Source organism: Podarcis vaucheri (assembly GCF_965113315.1).
Source record: "Podarcis vaucheri genome assembly, chromosome: 10".
NCBI lineage: Eukaryota > Metazoa > Chordata > Lepidosauria > Squamata > Lacertidae > Podarcis > Podarcis vaucheri.
Genome location: NC_138748.1, coordinates 24,752,705 through 24,774,506, shown reverse-complemented (window position 1 = coordinate 24,774,506; position 21,802 = coordinate 24,752,705). Strand labels below are relative to the sequence as shown.

Genomic DNA, 21,802 nt, shown 5'->3' with positions numbered 1-21,802 from the left:
TAATGCTGACCAGGTTCAGCCTTGACCCTGCCAACTAGCCTTTCTACTTGCTCAAAATTCATACAGATATGTACCATTGAGATATCTTTTCCAGAGCTGGTCTTACATTATAATATAACTGCAATGGATTTAAACTTGCCATCCTTGCTTTGTCTTGGCAACTTATGTACAGGAAGGACCAGCTATCAGTTTTAACGCAGCTACCACTCTTCACAACTTCTGTTTATGGCAGCAAACACAAAACATTATGGATGATGCTCATCCTTCTCACCACGATACTGCAGTTCTTATCACTAGGTACAGTATCTGAGAAAACTCATTTTTCGTTACTATCCCTGTTCCATAAAATTACTGCGTAGAAGTATCATTGGGCCTTCTTAAGCTTTGTGTGAACAATCAGGATTAAGAAGAAGAGGAGGAATAATTTGCAAATAAGAGGGGAGGGATATTGAGAAGTAATGCATAAACCCCTGATCTGCTTCCAGTTTTCGTCTAGTTGAGGAGTGGCTGATATTACATCTGTAACCATGTGGGGCATGTTCTTTTGGAATTTAGTGCCATTGATCTTAATAAAAAATATGTATGCTTAGGGTCACAGCTAGGCCCCTTGATCCCAAGGTGCTGCTTTACTGCAAGTACATCTTTGAGAACCAGTCAAATGGGGCACTTGCCCATTAAAACCATTGAAATTTTAATGAAAGAATTCCAATTGGGGGCCGGATTCAGAAAAGTATGTATAGGTATCTGCAATATGTTTTCCCTGTTGTTTTTAAGACTAAAATTTTCATAGAAAACCTTTGTTTCTTTAAGGGAAGATATCTGCAGAGCTAGAGAGAAATGTGACACCTTAGGTAAGTTAAAGCATAAAGATGATCATGCCATTTTTCTGCAAATAAGAAAAATGGTTGTCTTAAATTGTAAATGAGTATTTAATGTAATTTATCTTGTTTTGTAAACTTTTTGAACATATTTTGAACCTTTGTAAGCATATGGTTACATGATGATAAATATTTGGATCACAGTCCTAGGCCTGCATTTGTCTGTGAAGACAACACTGCTGCTATATAACCTGTATCGCATTCAGGTAACAAATTCCATTTTATAGGTTTAGCTGAACTGGGTACAATGTGTGACCCACTGCGTAGCTGTTCCATCAGCGAGGAAAATGGATTAAGTGCTGCGTTCACAATAGCGCATGAACTTGGACATGTGTAAGTCTGTCTTTTCTACCAAGTAAATCTTGCATTTGCCTTACATAGGGGACACAGTATTTTTATTTTGCAGGTAAGCCTCTGCATGATTGGCTGAAAAAGCATGAGCTTGCAAGGAAGTGCTGTATTTACATACTAATACTTAGCATCCATATAGCAGTTTAGACTCTAAAGTTGGGAGTGTTCATAGTGGTTCATATGCAGTACATTATCTTACTGATTTCCAACAAGAACACTGTAAGATATCTCAGTGTCGTGACAAGTGGTGTTGCCGAGAATAGCTTGAATCTTGGCCTTCTGATGCAACTCAGTATCATATCTTGGCCGGTGTGCTACTCCAGGTTAACATCGAAACCTGGCATACAGTGGTACCTCGGGTTACATACGCTTCAGGTTACATACGCTTCAGGTTACAGACTCCACTAACCCAGAAATAGTGCTTCAGGTTAAGAACTTTGCTTCAGGATGAGAACAGAAATCATGCTCTGGTGGCGCGGTGGCAGCGGGAGGCCCCGTTAGCTAAAGTGGTGTTTCAGGTTAAGAATGGTTTCAGGTTAAGTACGGACCTCCGGAACGAATTAAGTACTTAACCTGAGGTACCACTGTATTTTGAAATGAATTTAAGTAGCAGACAGCAGTGCTCATCTGACCATTGGTTGCATTGCTGCTGCTTACCAGGAAGTAGAGTGGGAGGGGCAAGGCTAGTGAGATATAAATGTACTGGTGGGAGCAGTAGAGTGGCTCCGCCAGTGTGTTTGTACTATGCCAATCTTACCATTGCCTCCTCCCCACTTTTACCTCCTGATAAGCAGCAGCAATGTGACTGGCCAGAGGTCAGGTGAGCTCTGCTGCCCCACCATGCTAGGAATTTGCCAGAATATTATTGTGTTGAGACTCGCCTGTGACTTTTCACTTTCTGCCCCCAAATATGCACAGCTCTTACTCTGCAATATCTTAATTCCCAGTTTCTAAAAACATTGCTGAGATTCAAATTATATATTTCCATAGGTGAGTTGTTAGAAATGCAAATAACCCCTAAAATACCATTATATTGTTCAAGTGCTGTCACAATCAATGAGGCGATGCATCGGTTTAATGTTGCTGCATTGTTATTGAAAAGTAAATGCCCTTTCTGAATTTGTTTTCTATTTGTATTAGGTTTAATGTTCCCCATGATGATAGCTTTAAATGTAAAGAAGTTGGGATTAAACATCAGTATCATGTAATGGCCCCGACTTTAAACTACCATTCAAACCCATGGACTTGGTCAAAATGCAGTGAGAAGTACATTACTGAATTTCTTGAGTAAGTATAGTTCCAGTCCATCCACCTCCTGCATATGTTTAGCACATGGATGCTGTAGTGGTGGGCATTTGTGTGATTTCATGCAGAATTTCAACCTTTACCTTTATTAAAATAGGTGTTAAATGAGGGGCAGGGGGAGAAAGAGAAAAGCTTCAAATAAATTAACATTTTGGGGTTTCCTTACAAAAGGTAAAAACAATTCATCATAGTTTAGAACACAACTATATTACATTTGAACATGTGCTTATTTTGTGTCAGAAAATAGGTTATGCATCAATTCACAAACCCAGAGTTGATTTCTTGTAATAGCACTGCATTAAGTTGAATTCTTTAATAGCAGTGCGCCATAGCAAATCAACCCCAGTCCTAAAATTTATTTACAAAGTATGTTTGAGTCAAAAGCAATGGGTCGTTTAAGAGAAGTTCTGTTTGTTTATTATAGCACTGGTTATGGGGAATGCCTTCTTGACAAACCAAATGGAAGAATCTATGACTTTCAATCTCAGTTGCCTGGTTCCCTCTATGATGTGAACAAGCAGTGTGAGCTTATGTTTGGACCTGGGTCACAAGTATGTCCTTACATGGTAAGTTACGTAATGCAAAACACAATTTATAATACTTGCATAACACTTCAAAACTTTGCTGAAATTATCTTGAAATCCTGAGAAGATGGTTGAAAATGTTTTTGGCACCCCTCTTTAATTTATAATTCCTTGTTGCCTTTGCTGTCCTTGGAAACACACGTATCCTGCATTTTAGTGCCATACCACAAGATTTCTATTAGCTTTTAATTGTTTCTTTTGTTAGTGTCCCAGCTAATGGAGGAGCTAGAAATAAATATTTAACAACATTTAATGAATACTTTTAATGGAAACAAAATACATCAACTCTGTTAACTCAGTAATCAGTAATAAAGGAAGGTTAGCAGGAAGATAAAAGAATGAAAAAATAAATAAAATGATAAAGTAGCATCTTTAAAAAAATGTTGCCAAGGTAGAGGTGTTCATTCCTCTGCTATGGGCAATATTCAGAAGAAGTAAGATATTGCTTGAAATGCAGTATCGAAATAGAGTTTGATAGTAAAGGGGCAGCAAAGCCACAAAAGCTAATCTAAATGTAATCAAAATGTATTTTTTGAATACTTCTTAATCACACTGAGCTAAGAAAGAGACGTATTATCAGATACATAGATTTGTCCCTTCCTTCCTCTTCCCCCTCCTTTGATTCCAAAATGGAATTTAAAGTTTACCTAGTGTAGTTCTTTGGATCTTAGCTCAAGACCAAAAGTTTATAATGTAAACTTAATTAATAACAGACCAGTCCTACCAGATTGGGGGACTGAGTGGTTACTGTCATATCCAAAATAATAATAAAAAATGGACTCACTTTGCCTGACAGAATGTGGAAGAAGCATATTTCATCCCCTGCTTCTTCTGTTGAAACTCCTGTTGGTTCCACTGGGGAGGGGAAATAAGTATCCCAATCCCAAAGTGGAGTACTTCATTATTTGAGGGCATGTTAGAAATGGGAGGGCTTTGGATTAAATCCATTTACTCTCAGCACATCCCTGATATGCCCATTCTCCCTCCAACCACCATTGGAGCAGAGACAGCTGTTGTGGTTTCTGCAGCTGCAACAAACAGGCCTCTGCAGCTGATCCACCTGCTTTGGCCATGAAGAGGAAGATCCCCCAAACTCCTATGCACTTTAGGATACCCATAACCTTTAGTGGGCTGAGTACCTTCTAAAATGACCATTTAGAGATTTCTTAGCCTCACTCACCACAAGATTGTATTTGGCATGCAGATATCCAAGTACAAAATACATGTGGATCATGTTCAAGATGAATGGTCCATGTTTCAAATAGGGCTTTTCACTTTAAAATGTAAACAGGACCACAATCTTTTCCTGGTTGCTCCTTGAAAGTATTTGGACACATTTAAGAATGCATGCACGCTTCATTTTTAATTCAATATATTAGAATATTGGTGTTTGAACTCAGGACACATGGATGGCATCTAATGATTTAGTTTTGCTAGTGCAAGGACTTCTGGCTGTGGAATGGAATTTCCCTCCCTCTCCAGTCCCTTCTCTCTCGCAGCTGTTCTGAGAGTTCTCACAACCCTCCAGAGCAAATTTTGGGACAGTGCCGTGTGCTAAGGGATCTACTTTGTTGCATACCACTAAATATCCTGTAAAACATCCTTATCTTTAGGTTGCATTCTTCTTGACATCCTGGGGTTGTTCCCAGTTGACAACTAGGCCTGCCCTGTAGCTTAAAACCAAAACATAGTTTAAGTTGGGGCTATTGCATCTATAGATTGATGAAAAATAAGTCTTACTCATGTAACAAAGTAAATCCTGTTTGTTTGATAGAAACAATGCAAACGTTTGTGGTGTACAAGTGCAGAAGGCATTCATAAGGGTTGCCGTACGCAGCACATGCCTTTGGCCGATGGAACAGAATGTGGCCATGGAATGGTAAGATTTCTTTTCCACATCTACCTTTCCTTAAATCACTGGCTTTCTGTCCACATCGAGATCTATCCTTATCTTCAAATGTCTTCATGCCCTCCTTTATCTCTCTGCTGTTACATCCATATATATATATATATATATATATATATATATATATATATATATATATATATATTTGCTTTCGTAGATTTTCACGGGTACAGGAATGCAGGTTTTGGTGTCTTCGGGTGTCTTCCCGTGTAAGAGTCGGGGTGTCTGGGCGACGTTTCGACGAGGTCTCACTCGTCATCTTCAGGCTGGTGCTTTCGGCTTCTTGTTACTGGAACAGAGCAGAATCTGGTGTTTGAGTTCCTATAAATACTGTTGAGGGGTGTGGTGTATAGCCTCCAACGTTCTGGGCAGAGAGGAAGTTCCTAGATTAGTGTGCCTTTTCTTCTTTTGTTCCTTAATTACTTGGGGGATATCTTGAGTGATTTCATGAGTGATATTCTGAATACCACTCTCTTTTCCAACACATGAAAGAAACAGGACACGAAATTAATTTTGCAGATTCCAAATTGCTCTTTAACATGGAACATCACCACAAGAGAATAATCATGGAAGCCATCGAGATAGAGAAACACCCTCACAACATGAACAAGCGTGACGACACGTCCCGCCTGCCAGACATCTGGAAATTAGCCCTCCCCACAAAAACCGACACCAGAACCAGAGGCACACAGAACGCCGTCACCAATCAACCACACCAGACCCAAACCCAGACCCTCTCCACAGACATATTACAGACTCCATCCAGTAGCCAAACTATAGTGGCACCTCCGGATGCTGCACCCCCCTGCAATCCCTACACAGATCTGGCTGGCACAAGGCACAAAATCACAGCTCGCCCCTATACACGAAGCCAAGCCAGAGCACAACTAAATGCAGCACAGCCATCTTCTCAGAAAAACTCTTCACAAGCTCAAGAGGTCAAGACACGAAAGCTTTAGCAACTAATCTACACTTAATGACCCACCCAGTGGTATTCAGAATATCACTCATGAAATCACTCAAGATATCCCCCAAGTAATTAAGGAACAAAAGAAGAAAAGGCACACTAATCTAGGAACTTCCTCTCTGCCCAGAACGTTGGAGGCTATACACCACACCCCTCAACAGTATTTATAGGAACTCAAACACCAGATTCTGCTCTGTTCCAGTAACAAGAAGCCGAAAGCACCAGCCTGAAGATGACGAGTGAGACCTCGTCGAAACGTCGCCCAGACACCCCGACTCTTACACGGGAAGACACCCGAAGACACCAAAACCTGCATATATATATATATATATATATATATATATACCATTAATACTGAAAGAAATCAATCTTGATTTTTTCATTAGTGGAGTGCCTTGCCGGACGTCTCCTCTGCATGAAAATTGTGATGTAGAAGGCAATTCTGAATTAACAATTAAGAACGTATCTATGCTTCCATTGGAGGGAAACAGTATCTTCTTTCCTGCTGTAATCCATTTTTCCACTAGAAGGCAGCCATTAAACCCATCAGCAGTTTAGATGTAGTGCAAAGCAATCTGGTCTAGTGTTTCCCTGTACCCAGTCCAGACAATGGCAGAGACATGAGACATAAGAGTCCTTACACTGGGTAATCAGACCAAAGACCTATTTCGTCCACCATCTTCTTTCTCACAGTGGCCTACCAGGTGCCAATGGGAAGCCCACAATAGCCCTCTCATTCTTTTGTTGTCCCAGTGAATGAATGCCTTGTCTGTGAACACCAGTGAACTTTGGTATTTGGAGGCATCAACTAGATTTCAGAGACATCCTATTCCTATAGCATCCTGAAGGTAGTCTACAGCCCTCACGAGTGGCAGTCATTAGCAGCGTTATATTCCAGGGACAAGTACAGGGGCTAATCTCCAGCTGATCTCCTCAGCAACAAAAATGGTTGGAGTGGTTGTGGAAATATTTTTTTCTAAGCTCAGGCTGTCCCTATAGCTTGCTGTGTTCTGAGGTACATGGCTAGAATAGAGGGATAGTTTCTCTAAGGAGTTGCGGCAGTTGGCAGAGCGGGAAAGCAATTGCTGTGTTAAAGCCACTGACCTATTCGCCAAGGGGGGGAAATCCCATTGCCCTTTCCTTGTTTCCAGAACAGACAGCAGCTGATTTATGACTGGAATTTACTGTGGGAAGTGCATAGTTGTTCTCACAGTAGTTAACATTTCATAAAGTATTTTCCTGTGAAATACACTGAACAAACCTAAAATCGGGGTACTTGCTTCAGTAATACCCTGTGGCAAAAGGCCTTATTAACACAGCTTTAATTATCAGTGGAGATGGCTATTCTTACCCTTTAATTTGGACTCCTATCTTTGCATTTGTGCTCGTGGATTACAAGTCTTGCGTGCATTGCTTGATATATAAATAATAAAATAAGTATATCTGAAGCACAAGCACTGCTAGGCTGAAGAAAAACTGCATGACACGAACATCTGGGATAGGTCTGGTGTGTAATTTTTCTACTGTGACTTCATCTCGTTTCTTCTGTAGAGATGCTGCACAGCATAAAAAACTGATACATCTTTATCGAATAAGCTATTAAATCCCACATGTTAACATGGGCCTATTCCAGTTCTATGGAAGTGGCCATATTAGTACAATATTTCTATGTATAACTTCAAACATTCCAGAATCGTCTTTCCAGACAAATATAAAACTAACTCCACTTTTATTTCATGTGCTACACAGTTCGCTCTCAGGTATCATGCCATATTATCCTGTTCACTCTCTTAAGATCAGAAGGTGAGGCTCCTCTCTGTGTCCTATTGGTTTCTACAGCCACTGCAGGCACTGTAGCATTGGTTTGACTTGACCCCCAATGGCACACTTTCGCATTGTCACTCAAGACAACTTGATGCCAACAACCAAGAGTTGAAACAAGTTTGTCTGGAGTAAGGGGGGAATATTCTCAGTGGCTGCAGCTAGACTATTAGTTGGGGCCATACCAGGTGTAGTCCAGCTATAGCTGGAGGTCACCATGTTGGCACCCCTGATTAAAGGTACCTTATTTGCCCTCTGCCTGGACTGGCATGGTTGCATAAGGCCTCCATCGTCTACTCACATGCTATGGGTAGATTGTGTGGCTGCACACCATACTGAAAATAAACCCCTTAATTTGGAATGAAAGCAGGAAATCTATCCTGTCTGAGTGGAAAATGAAAAAGTTTCTACAAGTGCTATGAAAACAGCTGGTTTTCTTATTGTCCCATGTTTCATAGGAACAAATCCATTGTGCATAAACACTAGTTTTACACACATAAACTCCTTTAGTCTGTTGCATATTGGAGGCCCATCTTATTGCACATGTTTTAGGTTTGCTTTCTATTCTGATCAGCATAAATTGGGGTTCATGCTTATTTCATTGCACAGTGTATGTGTAAAAATATCAGCTGCCAGATTTTCTGATGTTCTGAATGAAAGCTACTAGGAGCAGATTGCTTTTGAATTGCTAGACATCTCCTTTAAATGCATAAATGAAAGCTTAGATGCTGAACTTTCCAGATTCCTGAATTGTTAATAGTATTTTGAAAGTAAAGTTCGTTAAATAGTGTTTAAATGACACAGTAATCTTCTAACACTGGTTCAATTTTCTTTGATATCAATTCCTGTTCTCCTATTTGCTTATCAGAGTCTGTGCACACTGAATTGGTTTTTTCTAATTTTGATGATTTTGTTATGTTTATTAATTGAGCAGCATTGCCGGCATGGGATTTGTGTAAGCAAAGAAAAGGAAAAGCTCCCTGTAGATGGAGAATGGGGATCCTGGGGACCCTACAGTTCATGTACCAGAACATGTGGAGGTGGCATCAAAAGCGCAACCAGACTGTGTAATCGGCCAGAGTATGTGTTTCGTTCTTCATTTTAAATATATGTCCATTGAGACTATGTTTACTCCGCCTAGTGCTCTGAAAGCAATAATAAATTAATAGCAGGTTTCCATACCGGATCAGATAATGCCATACTGTTTAGCCTTTCCATTATCACTTACTTAAAACCACCTACTTTACCTGGAAGGAATTGCTACTTGCCCCATGTGAACAGGTGAGTGGTGGACCACAAAGCTTGTTTTCAACCCCTTAGGCCACACAACAGATGCTATTAATCTGGAACCCAATTTTATTGTTCTGTTTAGTCAGATGCAGGCAGGCATGGCTCTTTGCCTCTGAGTTCTTAAAAACACATGACTATACTTTGGTAAAAGGTAAAGGTGACTATGGGATGAGGTGCTCATCTCACTTTGGCTGAGGGGGCCAGCATTTGTTCGCAGACAGCTTTTCAGGTCATGTGGCCAGCATGACTAAGCCGCTTCTGGCACAACGGGACACTGTGATGAGTGCCAGAGCGTACGAAAATGCTGTTTACCTTCCCACCGCAGCGGTACCTGTTTATCTACCTGCACTGGTATGCTTTCGAACTGCTATACTTTGAATCATCTGTCAAGAGTAGCATGCCTGTTCGAGCTCTTAAAGACACATTACCATACTTGGATCATAATTTCGATGTATCTTTTGAAATTTAAAGGCAGAAATTATGAATAGTGCATTACTCAAAGCCAAATGAAACACAAGCTATCTTTATTGTATATATTGTCATAGTTGGTTTGTTCAATCCTGGCATTTTGGCAGTGGATAGTGAAGCCTTAGAATAATGTGGTGGGGTTTGTAAAAATGCATGCTTATGCAATGATGACATTTTATATTTAATTCCCATTCACTTTGCAATTGTATTCCCACCATGATGCACATTACAGCTGTTAAGTTGTGTTAAATATTCATGCTTGCAATGTGTTTTATTACCTATTGAAAGCTGCTCTGGAAATTTTTAATTGAAAGGCTGTGTGTGTGTATTCAAATAAACAAAAACCACACCAGTGTAGTTTAGTTCTGAAAATATTGTTTATAGTGTTGTGATAGAAGTCTGTTAAAGCTATGCAGTGGTGGCCATCACCTTAAGAACTTAAGAAGATCCTGCTTAGTCGGGCCAATAGCCCATCTGGTCCAGCGTCCTGCTCTCACAGTGGCCAACCATATGCCTGTAGGAAACACACAAGGAGGACCTGAGCGCAAGAGCAGCCTTCCTTCCTGTCATTTCAAGTGCTCTGATGGTGTTTCCTGCTTGGCAGGGGGTTGGACTCGATGGCCCTTGTGGTCTCTTCCAACTCTATGATTCTATGATTCTAACTGGTATTCAGATCATTACTACCTCTGCAGGCAAAGCCTAGCCATTGATAGCCTTTTCCTTCATGAATTTTTCCAATCGTCTTTTAAAACCATCCATGTTATTTAGATTAAATCAGTAAGATTTCTTTGGAAAGTTTGTTTTGAATATGACTGTCTGTCTCTGCTTAACACGCTTGCAATGCAATTTCCATTAGGCCAAAACATGGAGGACAATACTGCGTTGGCCGCAGGATGAAATTTCGATCCTGTAATACTGATTCATGTCCCAAAGGCAGAAAAGATTTTCGGGAGCAGCAGTGCTCCGAGTTTGATGGTAAACATTTCAACATCAACGGGCTGACATCTACCGTGCGCTGGCTTCCAAAATACAGTGGCAGTAAGTAATGAGAAACTTCCTCTTTAAACTAAATATTCATTTGCGTATAATTTCTCAAGCGACAAAAAACATACTTGGCTTTTTTTGTCCCAACAGTTTCTACAAAGGATCGCTGTAAGCTTTTTTGCCGTGTTTCTGGCACAACGTCCTACTATCAGCTGAAAGACAGGGTCATTGATGGTACTCCATGTGGAACGGACACCCATGATATATGTGTGCAAGGCTTATGCAGGGTAATTGAGTTCACTAAAACAACACAAATCTTTTTGGAAACTATTTGAGAGCAGCAAGGAGTTTTGTGGTGCCTTAAAGTCCTAACATATTTATTATGGCATAAGCTTTCATGAACTACAGCAGATGTCATATGTGTGCATTGTTGGGAAGTGGAATTGTAAACAGTGAGAAGTCAGAGGGAAATGAAAGGCAGAGAAGTACAAATAGTGCTAAAAACAGTGGTCATTAGAAAACAAACACCCAACCTAGTTGGAGTTGATAAAACTGACATCCTGGAATTGGTATTAAGTGAACTGTTGCCCACAAAATCAAGTTCATAGGGAGCTTCCAGATCAGACACACAAATATACATGTACAGCAATGTCCATATGATGTTGTCATCATAAAAATGCCAGTCCACACACTTTTTATATTAAACCTGAATTTTCCCTGAGCATGGAAAACCTAATTAATAAACAAAAAACCATTTGCAGACAGATGATGTGTGTGATGACACGTTGGTGGGTGTTTTTTATTGCCACATCCCCGCTTCTGTTTGTTCCTCCCCTGAGCACAACCTCTCCATTTGTTTCGAACATGCTCCTAGACACAATCCAGCACACCTATGCTTTTGATATTTTGTTGTCGTAACACACTTGAATTAGAAGTATGGTTTTGGTGTGCTCGTTCATTTGGAAATTTCTTTTATAGACTAGTAAAGCTAATCATTGTTGCAACACAGCACCAAATGCATTATTGATTATGAGAATTGTTGAATGAATTATTACTTGCAAGGTGTGAGGAATGAGAGGTTAAAATGAGCAATTTGAATTACCTGTAAATTTAATGCTGTTGCATGTACTTAAAAACATTTTGACATGTTTCCATAGCAAGCAGGCTGTGATCATGTGTTAAACTCTAAGGCAAGGCGAGATAAATGTGGAATCTGTGGTGGTGATGATTCTTCATGTAGAACTCTTGCAGGAACTTTCAATAGCGCTCATTATGGTATGTTTCTTGATATCCATCTATCTATTTACATATTTAATTGCATATGACACTGGCTTTCATATGCCAAACAGATTCTCAAGTTTGATTTTGTGTGTGTGCAGTCAGCTGCGTTTTTCTAGTAGCGAATTCGAACAATTCAAAATTAAAATAATAAATATTGGCATTAAATCGTTTTTTCTACATTCCACAATGCTGTCCACTATGCCAGACATATTTTCCTTTCAAAAAAGGCTGTATTTTCAAACCCCTATATTATAATATTATTTATTTCTAACATCACTTTCATTCCCAAACCCAGCTACAGAAAGGAAAGCTGTTGGAGTATTATGAGCAAGTTTAGTATAGTGCCACATATTTTAATGGTTTAAATCAGTAGTTCTAAACTTTTTTCAGACCTGGGGCCCACCTTTAACCCAAACATGCATTACCAATGCTGTGTTTTTACTTGTGAGATACATAATTTTCTTTTTCTTATTTTGTCTTTGTTGTTATGGCCTGTGATTAAGATAATTAATAAACAAAGCAATATTACATAGGGAATAAATTGTTTTCGTTGCTCCTTGGAAGTGATTATCTAGTGGTAACTTGTTATTCTGGCAGGGGACAAAAACAAACAAACCAAAAAGCTGCTTTAATTTCTCTTCAGGTTTATCACTTCTCTTGGGAAGTTTATTGTTTACAAGCATAATCTTTCATAGGATTAATTTAAGTTTAATTATATTCTAGGCTATAACATTGTAGTAAAAATTCCCATAGGAGCAACAAACCTTGACATACATCAGCACAGCTATTCAGGCAAGCCAGAAGACGACAACTATCTTGGTAAGTGTTTCAGATAATCCGTTACTGGCTTCATTCCCTATGAGAAATCCAACAGCCCTAAGACTCTCTTGAACACCTTTGCATAATATCACTCTGACTCAGTGGTATTTTACCACTGCGGGGTTCAAATTGATTCTTACAATTATTTGAACCTTGGAATTTATTTTAATGTTCCATATCGTAATTCCCTAGCAATAATTAAATCATTACAAATGTGCAAGATGCATGTAAGTATGAAGTAAAGATGCACTAATGGTGATTGTTTCTGTTAATGTTGTTATAGCATTATCCAACACTCAGGGGCATTTTTTCCTGAATGGAAATTTTGTTGTGAGCTTGTCTAAAAAAGAAATCAGTATGTACGGAACTAATTTTGAGTACAGTGGGTCAAACAACACAGTGGAGCGAATAAACAGCACTGGCCAGCTGGAAGAGGAGATTCTTTTGCAGGTGAATCTTCAATATGTTAATTAATAGTATGCATTTGCGTTTTTTTTATGTACCAGGAGTGAGGAAAAATTCATTGAAAAACAGTTTTTAAAACATCTTTGTTTAGGTGTTGTGCGTAGGGAATTTATACAACCCCGACATTCGCTATTCATTCAATGTTCCTGTAGAAGAAGGCCAGAATCTGTTTATATGGGACCCGTATGGGCTTTGGCAGGACTGCAGCAAAATGTGTCAAGGTATTGTCGTTTTCTTGGTTGATGTGATTTTAAAGATATTTCAAAATTTCTTGTCGTAACCTGCTGTAAATTATATTTATTTCTCTTTCACCTTGCTGTGGTTTGATTATGGAAATGTGTGCGAAACATAGTTTTGTGTAGGTTGCAACTTGGTAGATTCACTCTTTAAAAGCAAGGAAATTCTGACTTTAAAAACTTTGGAACAATGAAAACATGATCGGAAATGATGCTCCTACTAGAATGGGGACAAGTAAAAGAGGATGCCTTCACCCTTGTGTGGCTTCCTTTTATTACATATACAAGACAGCAACACAATTCCCCTGACAGTATGTAGACTGATATGGCTAAATTCCCCTGACAGTATGTAGACTGATATGGCTAAATTGACCCAACCTGCCCCCCCCCCCAATACACAAACAAAACTCTTTGTGATCCACTGAATGCAACCAACTGTGCTCTGGGTTTCCCAACCTCTCCACCACCAACCAGAACAAACAGACAGACAGACAGACAGACAGACAGACAGACAGACAGACAAATAAAGAACCTCCAGACACAAAAGATTGAAATAACATTACCCTCCCTTCTTTCTCCCCCTCTCACTCACCGATTCTTTCCTCCCAACCTCACAATGCTTAACACAGCAGTGTCTCACCCCAAATGTAACTGGCCTGTAGAAAAGATCTTATGAATTGAAAACAGAGGTGTTGTATGTACACTTGTTATCCATGAGAATCTTTCAATAAAAACATTTTTTTTAAAAAAAGACATTTCTAGTTCAGTATACCAAGAAGCTTAGGGAAAAGCTCCCATCTTTATGAAATGTCCATGCAAGAAAAATCTCTTGGAAAAATTGCATTTTGTGAATGCTGTCCTGCTCATAACTAAGTTGCAAATTATATATACGATGTCTGTGTTTTGATGTTGTGCTAAACTACTAGTGTGGCAGGAACGGACCCAAGTTGAGCCTCTCACTTTCACACTTCTCCCTTCCTCCTCAAGGTAAGACTGCAAAGAAATGGGCAGCTTTCACTGGTTTTAATTAACTGCAGTTTAGTAGGTAATTCAGTCCTAAAATGTGGTTGATGTTAACCAATATTTGTTTAAACACAACAGCTTCATAACTCACAGGTTGTTGTCTGTTTCAAACAAACCATAGGTAAGATTAACCACATATTGGGCTCAAATAATATGACAGGCTGTGTTTAATTCAAATGGAGGTGAAAGCTTCTGAATCGAACTCCTCATGGCTACTTCAATTTTACCAGTGTTGAGTCTCTTCCCTGATGTTGGAGACTGTCAGCTCTCTGAAGTGAACAAGGAAGGTAGATGGGGAGGGGAACTAAAACATTTATTGCAAATTTTGATGAGATTAAGCTTTGATGAGATTAAAGCCTGAAATAAAATCTCCTTTCATCCTGTTTAAATCTCATTTTAACTTTTTCTAAACCTTTTATTTAAGGTCTTCACAGGAGGAAGGTTACATGCATACGAAGGAGTGATCACTTGGTGGTCTCTGACCAAAGATGTGAGCATATAACCCGTCCCACAGCCGTAACAGAACAGTGTAATACAGAATGTGAATTAAGGTATAAACATTTATCAAATTGTATGACTAGATTAACGTTTACTCAAACTGTTACATATTCTGGACTTCCTTTTGTAATTTTGAAGTGTGTGTTCCACAAACTCATTTAATTCAAAATAAAAAATTCCTTCCAGTAGCACCTTAAAGACCAACTAAGTTAGTTCTTGGTATGAGCTTTCGTGTGCATGCACACTTCTTCAGATACACTGAAACAGAAGTTGCCAGACCCTTCTAAATAGTGAGAAGGTGGGGAGGGGTATTACTCAGAAGGGTGGTGGGAATGGGAGATTGGCAGATAGCTGAGATGAGCCTGTTGACGACTCTTAACGACTGTAATAGGTCTTACAGGAAAAGGCAAGGGGTGAGAAGACACCACCTTATACCGTAAACCAACTGACCGACAAACATATCTGCATGCCTCTAGCTACCATCCCAAACATACCAAACAGTCCATTGTATATAGCCAGGCACTACGTTACAGCCACATCTGTTCCAATTCTACAGACAGAAACTCTCACCTAAGAGATCTACAGCAAACCTTTTTAGAACTAAAATACCCAGCAGATGAAGTTAGACAACAGATCAACAGAGCCAAACTGATACCCAGAGAGAACTTGCTGCAAGACAGACCCAAAAAAGAAAATAACAGAACACCTCTAGTCATCACATACAGCTCCCAAGTTAAAACAGTACAACGCATCATCAGAGATCTACAACCTCTCCTGGACAATGACAGTTCTCTTTCTCAAGCTCTGGGAGGAAGACCTTTCATTGCCTACAGACAGCCACCCAATCTTAAACAACTCCTAACCCACAATAATACTACAACCAGACTTAACACGGACACTGGCACCAGAGCCTGCAATAAACCCAGATGCCAACTTTGCTGCCACATACACCCGGACAACACCATTACTGGCCCCAACAACATCACACATACCATCTCGGGACTATTTAATTGCTCATCGTCTAACATTGTATACGCCATCAAATGCCAACAGTGTCCTTCAGCTCTCTATATTGGCCAAACAGGCCAAACCTTATGCCAAAGAATAAACGGACATAAATCTGACATCAAGAATCACAAAACAGAGAAACCAGTAGGAGAACACTTCAATCTCCCAGGACATTCTATTGTTGTTGTTGTTTAGTCGTTTAGTCGTGTCCGACTCTTCGTGACCCCATGGACCAGAGCACGCCAGGCACTCCTGTCTTCCACTGCCTCCCGCAGTTTGATCAAACTCATGCTAGTAGCTTCAAGAACACCATCCAACCATCTCATTCTCTGTCGTCCCCTTCTCCTTGTGTCCTCAATCTTTCCCAACATCAGGGTCTTTTCCAGGGAGTCTTCTCTTCTCATGAGGTGGCCAAAGTATTGGAGCCTCAGCTTCACAATCTGTCCTTCCAGTGAGCACTCAGGGCTGATTTCCTTAAGAATGGATAGGTTTGATCTTCTTGCAGTCCATGGGACTCTCAAGAGTCTCCTCCAGCACCATAATTCAAAAGCATCAATTCTTCGGCGATCAGCCTTCTTTATGGTCCAGCTCTCACTTCCATACATCACTACTGGGAAAACCATGGCTTTTACTATACGGACCTTTGTTGGCAAGGTGATGTCTCTGCTTTTTAAGATGTTGTCTAGGTTTGCCATCGCCTTTCTCCCAAGGAGCAGGCGTCTTTTAATTTCGTGACTGCTGTCACCATCTGCACTGATCATGGAGCCCAAGAAAGTAAAATCTCTCACTGCCTCCATTTCTTCCCCATCTATTTGCCAGGAGGTGATGGGCCCAGTGGCCATGATCTTCGTTTTTTTGATGTTGAGCTTCAGACCATATTTTGCGCTCTCCTCTTTCACCCTCATTAAAAGGTTCTTTAATTCCTCTTCACTTTCTGCCATCAAGGTTGTGTCATCTGCATATCTGAGGTTGTTGATATTTCTTCCGGCAATCTTAATTCCGGCTTGGGATTCATCCAGCCCAGCCTTTCGCATGATGAATTCTGCATATAAGTTAAATAAGCAGGGAGACAATATACAGCCTTGCCGTACTCCTTTCCCAATTTGGAACCAATCAGTTGTTCCATATCCAGTTCTAACTGTAGCTTCTTGTCCCACATAGAGATTTCGCAGGAGACAGATGAGGTGATCAGGCACTCCCATTTCTTTAAGAACTTGCCATAGTTTGCTGTGGTCAACACAGTCAAAGGCTTTTGCATAGTCAATGAAGCAGAAGTAGATGTCTTTTTGGAACTCTCTAGCTTTCTCCATAATCCAGCGCATGTTTGCAATTTGGTCTCTGGTTCCTCTGCCTCTTCTAAATCCAGCTTGCACTTCTGGGAGTTCTCGGTCCACATACTGCTTGAGCCTTCCTTGTAGAATTTTAAGCATAACCTTGCTAGCATGTGAAATGAGTGAAATTGTGCGGTAGTTGGAGCATTCTTTGGCACTGCCTTTCTTTGGGATTGGGATGCAGACTGATCTTCTCCAATCCTCTGGCCACTGCTGAGTTTTCCAAACTTGCTGGCATATTGAGTGTAGCACCTTAACAGCATCATCTTTTAAAATTTTAAACAGTTCAGCTGGAATACCATCACTTCCACTGGCCTTGTTATTTGCAGTGCTTTCTAAGGCCCATTTGACTTCACTCTCCAGGATGTCTGGCTCAAGGTCAGCAACCACACTACCTGGGGTGTACGAGACATCCATATCTTTCTGGTATAATTCCTCTGTGTATTCTTGCCACCTCTTCTTGATGTCTTCTGCTTCAGTTAGATCTTTACCACTTTTGTCCTTTATTATGGTAATCTTTGTACGAAATGTTCCTTTCATATTTCCGATTTTCTTGAACAGATCTCTGGTTCTTCCCATTCTGTTGCTTTCCTCTATTTCTTTGCATTGCTCGTTTAAGAAGGCCTTCTTGTCTCTCCTTGCTGTTCTTTGGAAATCTGCATTCAATTTCCTGTATCTTTCACTATCTCCCTCGCATTTTGCTTGCCTTCTCTCCCCCGCTATTTGTAAGGCCTCGTTGGACAGCCACTTTGCTTTCTTGCATTTCTTTTTCATTGGGATGGTTTTAGTTGCTGCCTCCTGTATAATGTTGCGAGCCTCCACCCATAGTTCTTCAGGCACTCTGTCCAGCAAATCTAAATCCTTAAACCTGTTCCTCACTTCCACTGTGTATTCATAAGGGATTTGGTTTAGATTGTATCTTACCTGTCCAGTGGTTTTTCCTACTTTCTTCAGTTTAAGCTTGAATTTTGCTATAAGGAGCTGATGATCTGAGCCACAGTCAGCTCCAGGTCTTGTTTTTGCTGACTGTATTGAGCTTCTCCATCTTTGGCTGCAGAGAATATAATCAATCTGATTTCGATGTTGCCCATCTGGGGATGTCCATGTGTAGAGTCGTCTCTTGTGTTGTTGGAAAAGCGTGTTTGTGATGACCAGCTTGTTCTCTTGACAGAACTCTATTAGCCTTTGCCCTGCTTCGTTTTGATCTCCAAGGCCAAACTTGCCAGTTGTTCCTTTTATCTCTTGATTCCCTACTTTAGCATTCCAATCCCCTATAATGAGCAGAACATCCTTCTTTGGTGTCACTTCTATAAGGTCTTGTAAGTCTTCGTAGAATTGGTCAATTTCAGTTTCTTCAGCACCAGTAGTTGGTGCATAAACTTGGATTACTGTGATGTTAAAAGGTCTGCCTTGGATTCGTATCGAGATCATTCTATCATTTTTGAGACTGCATCCCAGTACAGCTTTCGCCACTCTTTTGTTGACTATGAGGGCCACTCCATTTCTCTTACGGGTTTCTTGCCCACAGTAGTAGATATGATAGTCATCCGAACTGAATTCGCCCATTCCCGTCCATTTTAGCTCACTGATGCCCAGGATGTCAATATTTATTCTTGCCATCTCATTTTTGACCACATCCAACTTACCCAGGTTCATGGTTCTTACATTCCAGGTTCCTATGCAATATTTTTCTTTACAGCATTGGACTTTCCTTTCGCTTCCATGCATATCCACAACTGAGCGTCCTTTCGGCTTTGGCCCAGCCGCTTCATCAGCTCTGGATCTACTTGTACTTGTCCTCTGCTCTTCCCCAGTAGCATGTTGGACACCTTCCGACCTGAGGGGCTCATCTTCCAGCGTCATAACTTTTATATGCCTGTTGTCTTTGTCCATGGAGTTTTCTTGGCAGGGATACTGGAGTGGCTTGCCGGTTCCTACTCCAGGTGGATCACGTTTGGTCTAAACTCTCCACTATGACCTGTCCATCTTGGGTGCCCTGCTCGGCATAGTTCATAGCTTCTCTGAGTTCTTCAAGCCCCTTCGCCACGGCAAGGCAGTGATCCATGAAGGGGAGGACATTCTATACAAGATCTCAAAGTAGCTGTTTTACTACAAAGGAATTTCAGAAATAGACTGGAAAGAGAAGCTGCTGAATTGCAACTCATTACCAAACTTAAAACCATGGAGAGACCTGGTCTGAACAAAGACATTGGATTCTTATCTCATTATACATGACTAAGCCATTTCTCACCTTCTCACCCCTTGCCTTTTCCTGTAAGACCTATTACAGTCGTTAAGAGTCGTCAACAGGCTCATCTCAGCTATCTGCCAATCTCCCATTCCCACCACCCTTCTGAGTAATACCCCTCCCCACCTTCTCACTATTTAGAAGGGTCTGGCAACTTCTGTTTCAGTGTATCTGAAGAAGTGTGCATGCACACGAAAGCTCATACCAAGAACTAACTTAGTTGGTCTTTAAGGTGCTACTGGAAGGAATTTTTTATTTTGACTATGGCAGACCAACACGGCTACCTATCTGTAACTGGAATCATTTAATTCACTGTGTTTGGATTTTTTTTATATGTTTTCCTTAAGTGGTATAAAAATTCCTTGAGTTGGTGTTTCTTGCATTGAACGATTACAAATAATAAAAAAGTAAGCTTAATGTTTGTTTGTTTGTTCCCCATTCTATTTGAACACCTTCATAATTTAGGTTACCTTTACACACTAAAACATATTTAGTTTTATATAATAGTTTATACTTATAGGTGGCATAACACTGGCAAAAGTGAGTGTTCAACTCGGTGTGGCCCGGGGTTTCGATCTTTAGACATCCACTGTATGAAGTACTCTGTTTCAAAGGGACTGAGTGTTCCAGTGGATGATAAATACTGTGCTGATCAACAGAAACCACCAATCCGAGAACCCTGTCATGGAGACTGTCTTCTAACAAGCTTCCATTACACAGATTGGTCCGAGGTACAGATCTAGAACCTTCCTATGTTTCGTTTTTGCATTAACAAGTGTGCTGTAGCCTTACTGTATTTTCTGATAAGTAACCGAAAGCTCTGTTTGTGTGTAAACCACTGGCCGTTTACAAGCATAATAATTTTTTTAAGCATTCAACAATTTATAACAACCACAGAACAAGATGCTAAATCCTTTTCAGCCCAAAGCATGCATTGATGCACATCCGTGCTTCTATTCCTTAACACGCACTTGTTTATTTTATAATGATACGTTTCTTGTCTTTTCTCGATTAAACCAGTGTTCGAGGAGTTGTGGACGAGGTGCGAGAACCAGAGAAGCTTTTTGTATGAACAACTTTGGCCGCCGGCTGGCAGATAGAGAGTGCCACGAACTTCCAAAGATTATTACGGAGAGCTGCAATGAGTTCTTGTGCCCCAGCTGGACCACTAGTGATTGGAGTGAGGTAATGTGTGCAGATTGATTTCACTGTTGTGAAGCCATTAAGCCCTTTCCATCCGGTGCTAAGGATCCTCAGAATGCCAAGGGGTCTCTTATTGCCAGAGATTCCTGGAGTTCTTACCATCCTAGGATCCCTTCTTAACTTAAATTCCTTTTGCCCAAACTCATTACTTAGCCCTGCTCCCACTCCTCACTTAAAATCAGTACATTTTGGGCCGCCATGGATGGGAGCAAAGCTTGACTCACATTTAAAAGTAGCAGTGGCAGTGGCAGTGGCAGGCACCCACCTCTAAAACAGCTGTCAGACACCTGGCAGGGAGTGGCATCACAGAGGTGTCGCCTTGAGACCACAGGTGCCCATAGAAGGCCATTTGCTGATTTTTGATTTTTGTACTATTAACATAGGTTTAGCATGCTGTTAGTGTGAGGAACTTATAGCGGGTGATAAGAAAAGTTAGGATTTTTATTTTTACTTGATTTGTATACTTCCAAGAGCCTTGTTGGAGAAGGAGCTGTAATGTAAAAGCTGCATGAATCAATCAACGAATAACACTCAAATCCTTTTACCATCTCTGATACTCTGCCTAGTGTCCTGTGACTTGTGGGAAGGGAATGAGGCATCGACAAGTATGGTGTCAGCTGAATGACGAACAACTGGAAAACGTTTTCTGCGATCCAAACTCTGTGCCACATTCAGTGACAGCATGTGAACTTAATGAATGTGCAGCTTGGCAAGTCGGACCCTGGGGAGCAGTGAGTACATAGAAGTTCTTACATCATATTATTTTCAAGCATTTCACCACTAAAAAGCCTCTTCCTAAACCATTTCTGTGAAGACAGGGGGACAGGTACAGTGAGGTTAATGATGCTCCAAAAAATCTTTATTACAGCCTAAGTCTTTGTACATGGCCTAAGAATATTTGATGAAAGACTTTGAGGATCAGGTGGAGAACTTGACAAATAGGCAATGGAGGAAGTTATGGGAAAAGAGAATATATATATATAGAGAGAGAGAACCAGGAGATAGAGAGCTCTAAAGGCAAGAGCTAGAACCTTCAAATTCATTCAAAGCAGTATAGGAATCCATTGTAGAAATTTAAGAAGAGGAATACATGGTTAGCAACAGTTGGAACTGAAGAATTTTCCATTTATCTCTGT

At 40.4% G+C, this 21,802-nt stretch overlaps 1 protein-coding gene across 4 annotated transcripts in view; it reads left to right on the top strand.

The window, feature by feature from the left end:
- The window catches only part of ADAMTS20 (ADAM metallopeptidase with thrombospondin type 1 motif 20), an 87,472-nt gene that overhangs the window by 24,760 nt on the left and 40,910 nt on the right, over positions 1–21,802 (top strand). For 3 of the 4 annotated variants that reach the window (XM_082239412.1, XM_082239411.1, XM_082239413.1), the window contains exons 6-22: positions 173–297; positions 811–851; positions 1,106–1,211; positions 2,370–2,516; positions 2,959–3,100; positions 4,893–4,997; positions 8,747–8,892; positions 10,427–10,608; positions 10,705–10,841; positions 11,712–11,829; positions 12,559–12,654; positions 12,938–13,104; positions 13,211–13,340; positions 14,803–14,929; positions 19,984–20,194; positions 20,484–20,648; positions 21,233–21,397. In XM_082239412.1, the coding sequence (XP_082095538.1) occupies positions 173–297; positions 811–851; positions 1,106–1,211; positions 2,370–2,516; positions 2,959–3,100; positions 4,893–4,997; positions 8,747–8,892; positions 10,427–10,608; positions 10,705–10,841; positions 11,712–11,829; positions 12,559–12,654; positions 12,938–13,104; positions 13,211–13,340; positions 14,803–14,929; positions 19,984–20,194; positions 20,484–20,648; positions 21,233–21,397 (2,310 nt within the window). The remainder of the gene's footprint in view (positions 1–172; positions 298–810; positions 852–1,105; positions 1,212–2,369; positions 2,517–2,958; positions 3,101–4,892; positions 4,998–8,746; positions 8,893–10,426; positions 10,609–10,704; positions 10,842–11,711; positions 11,830–12,558; positions 12,655–12,937; positions 13,105–13,210; positions 13,341–14,802; positions 14,930–19,983; positions 20,195–20,483; positions 20,649–21,232; positions 21,398–21,802) is intronic. The other variant, XM_082239414.1, reaches the window with a different exon arrangement.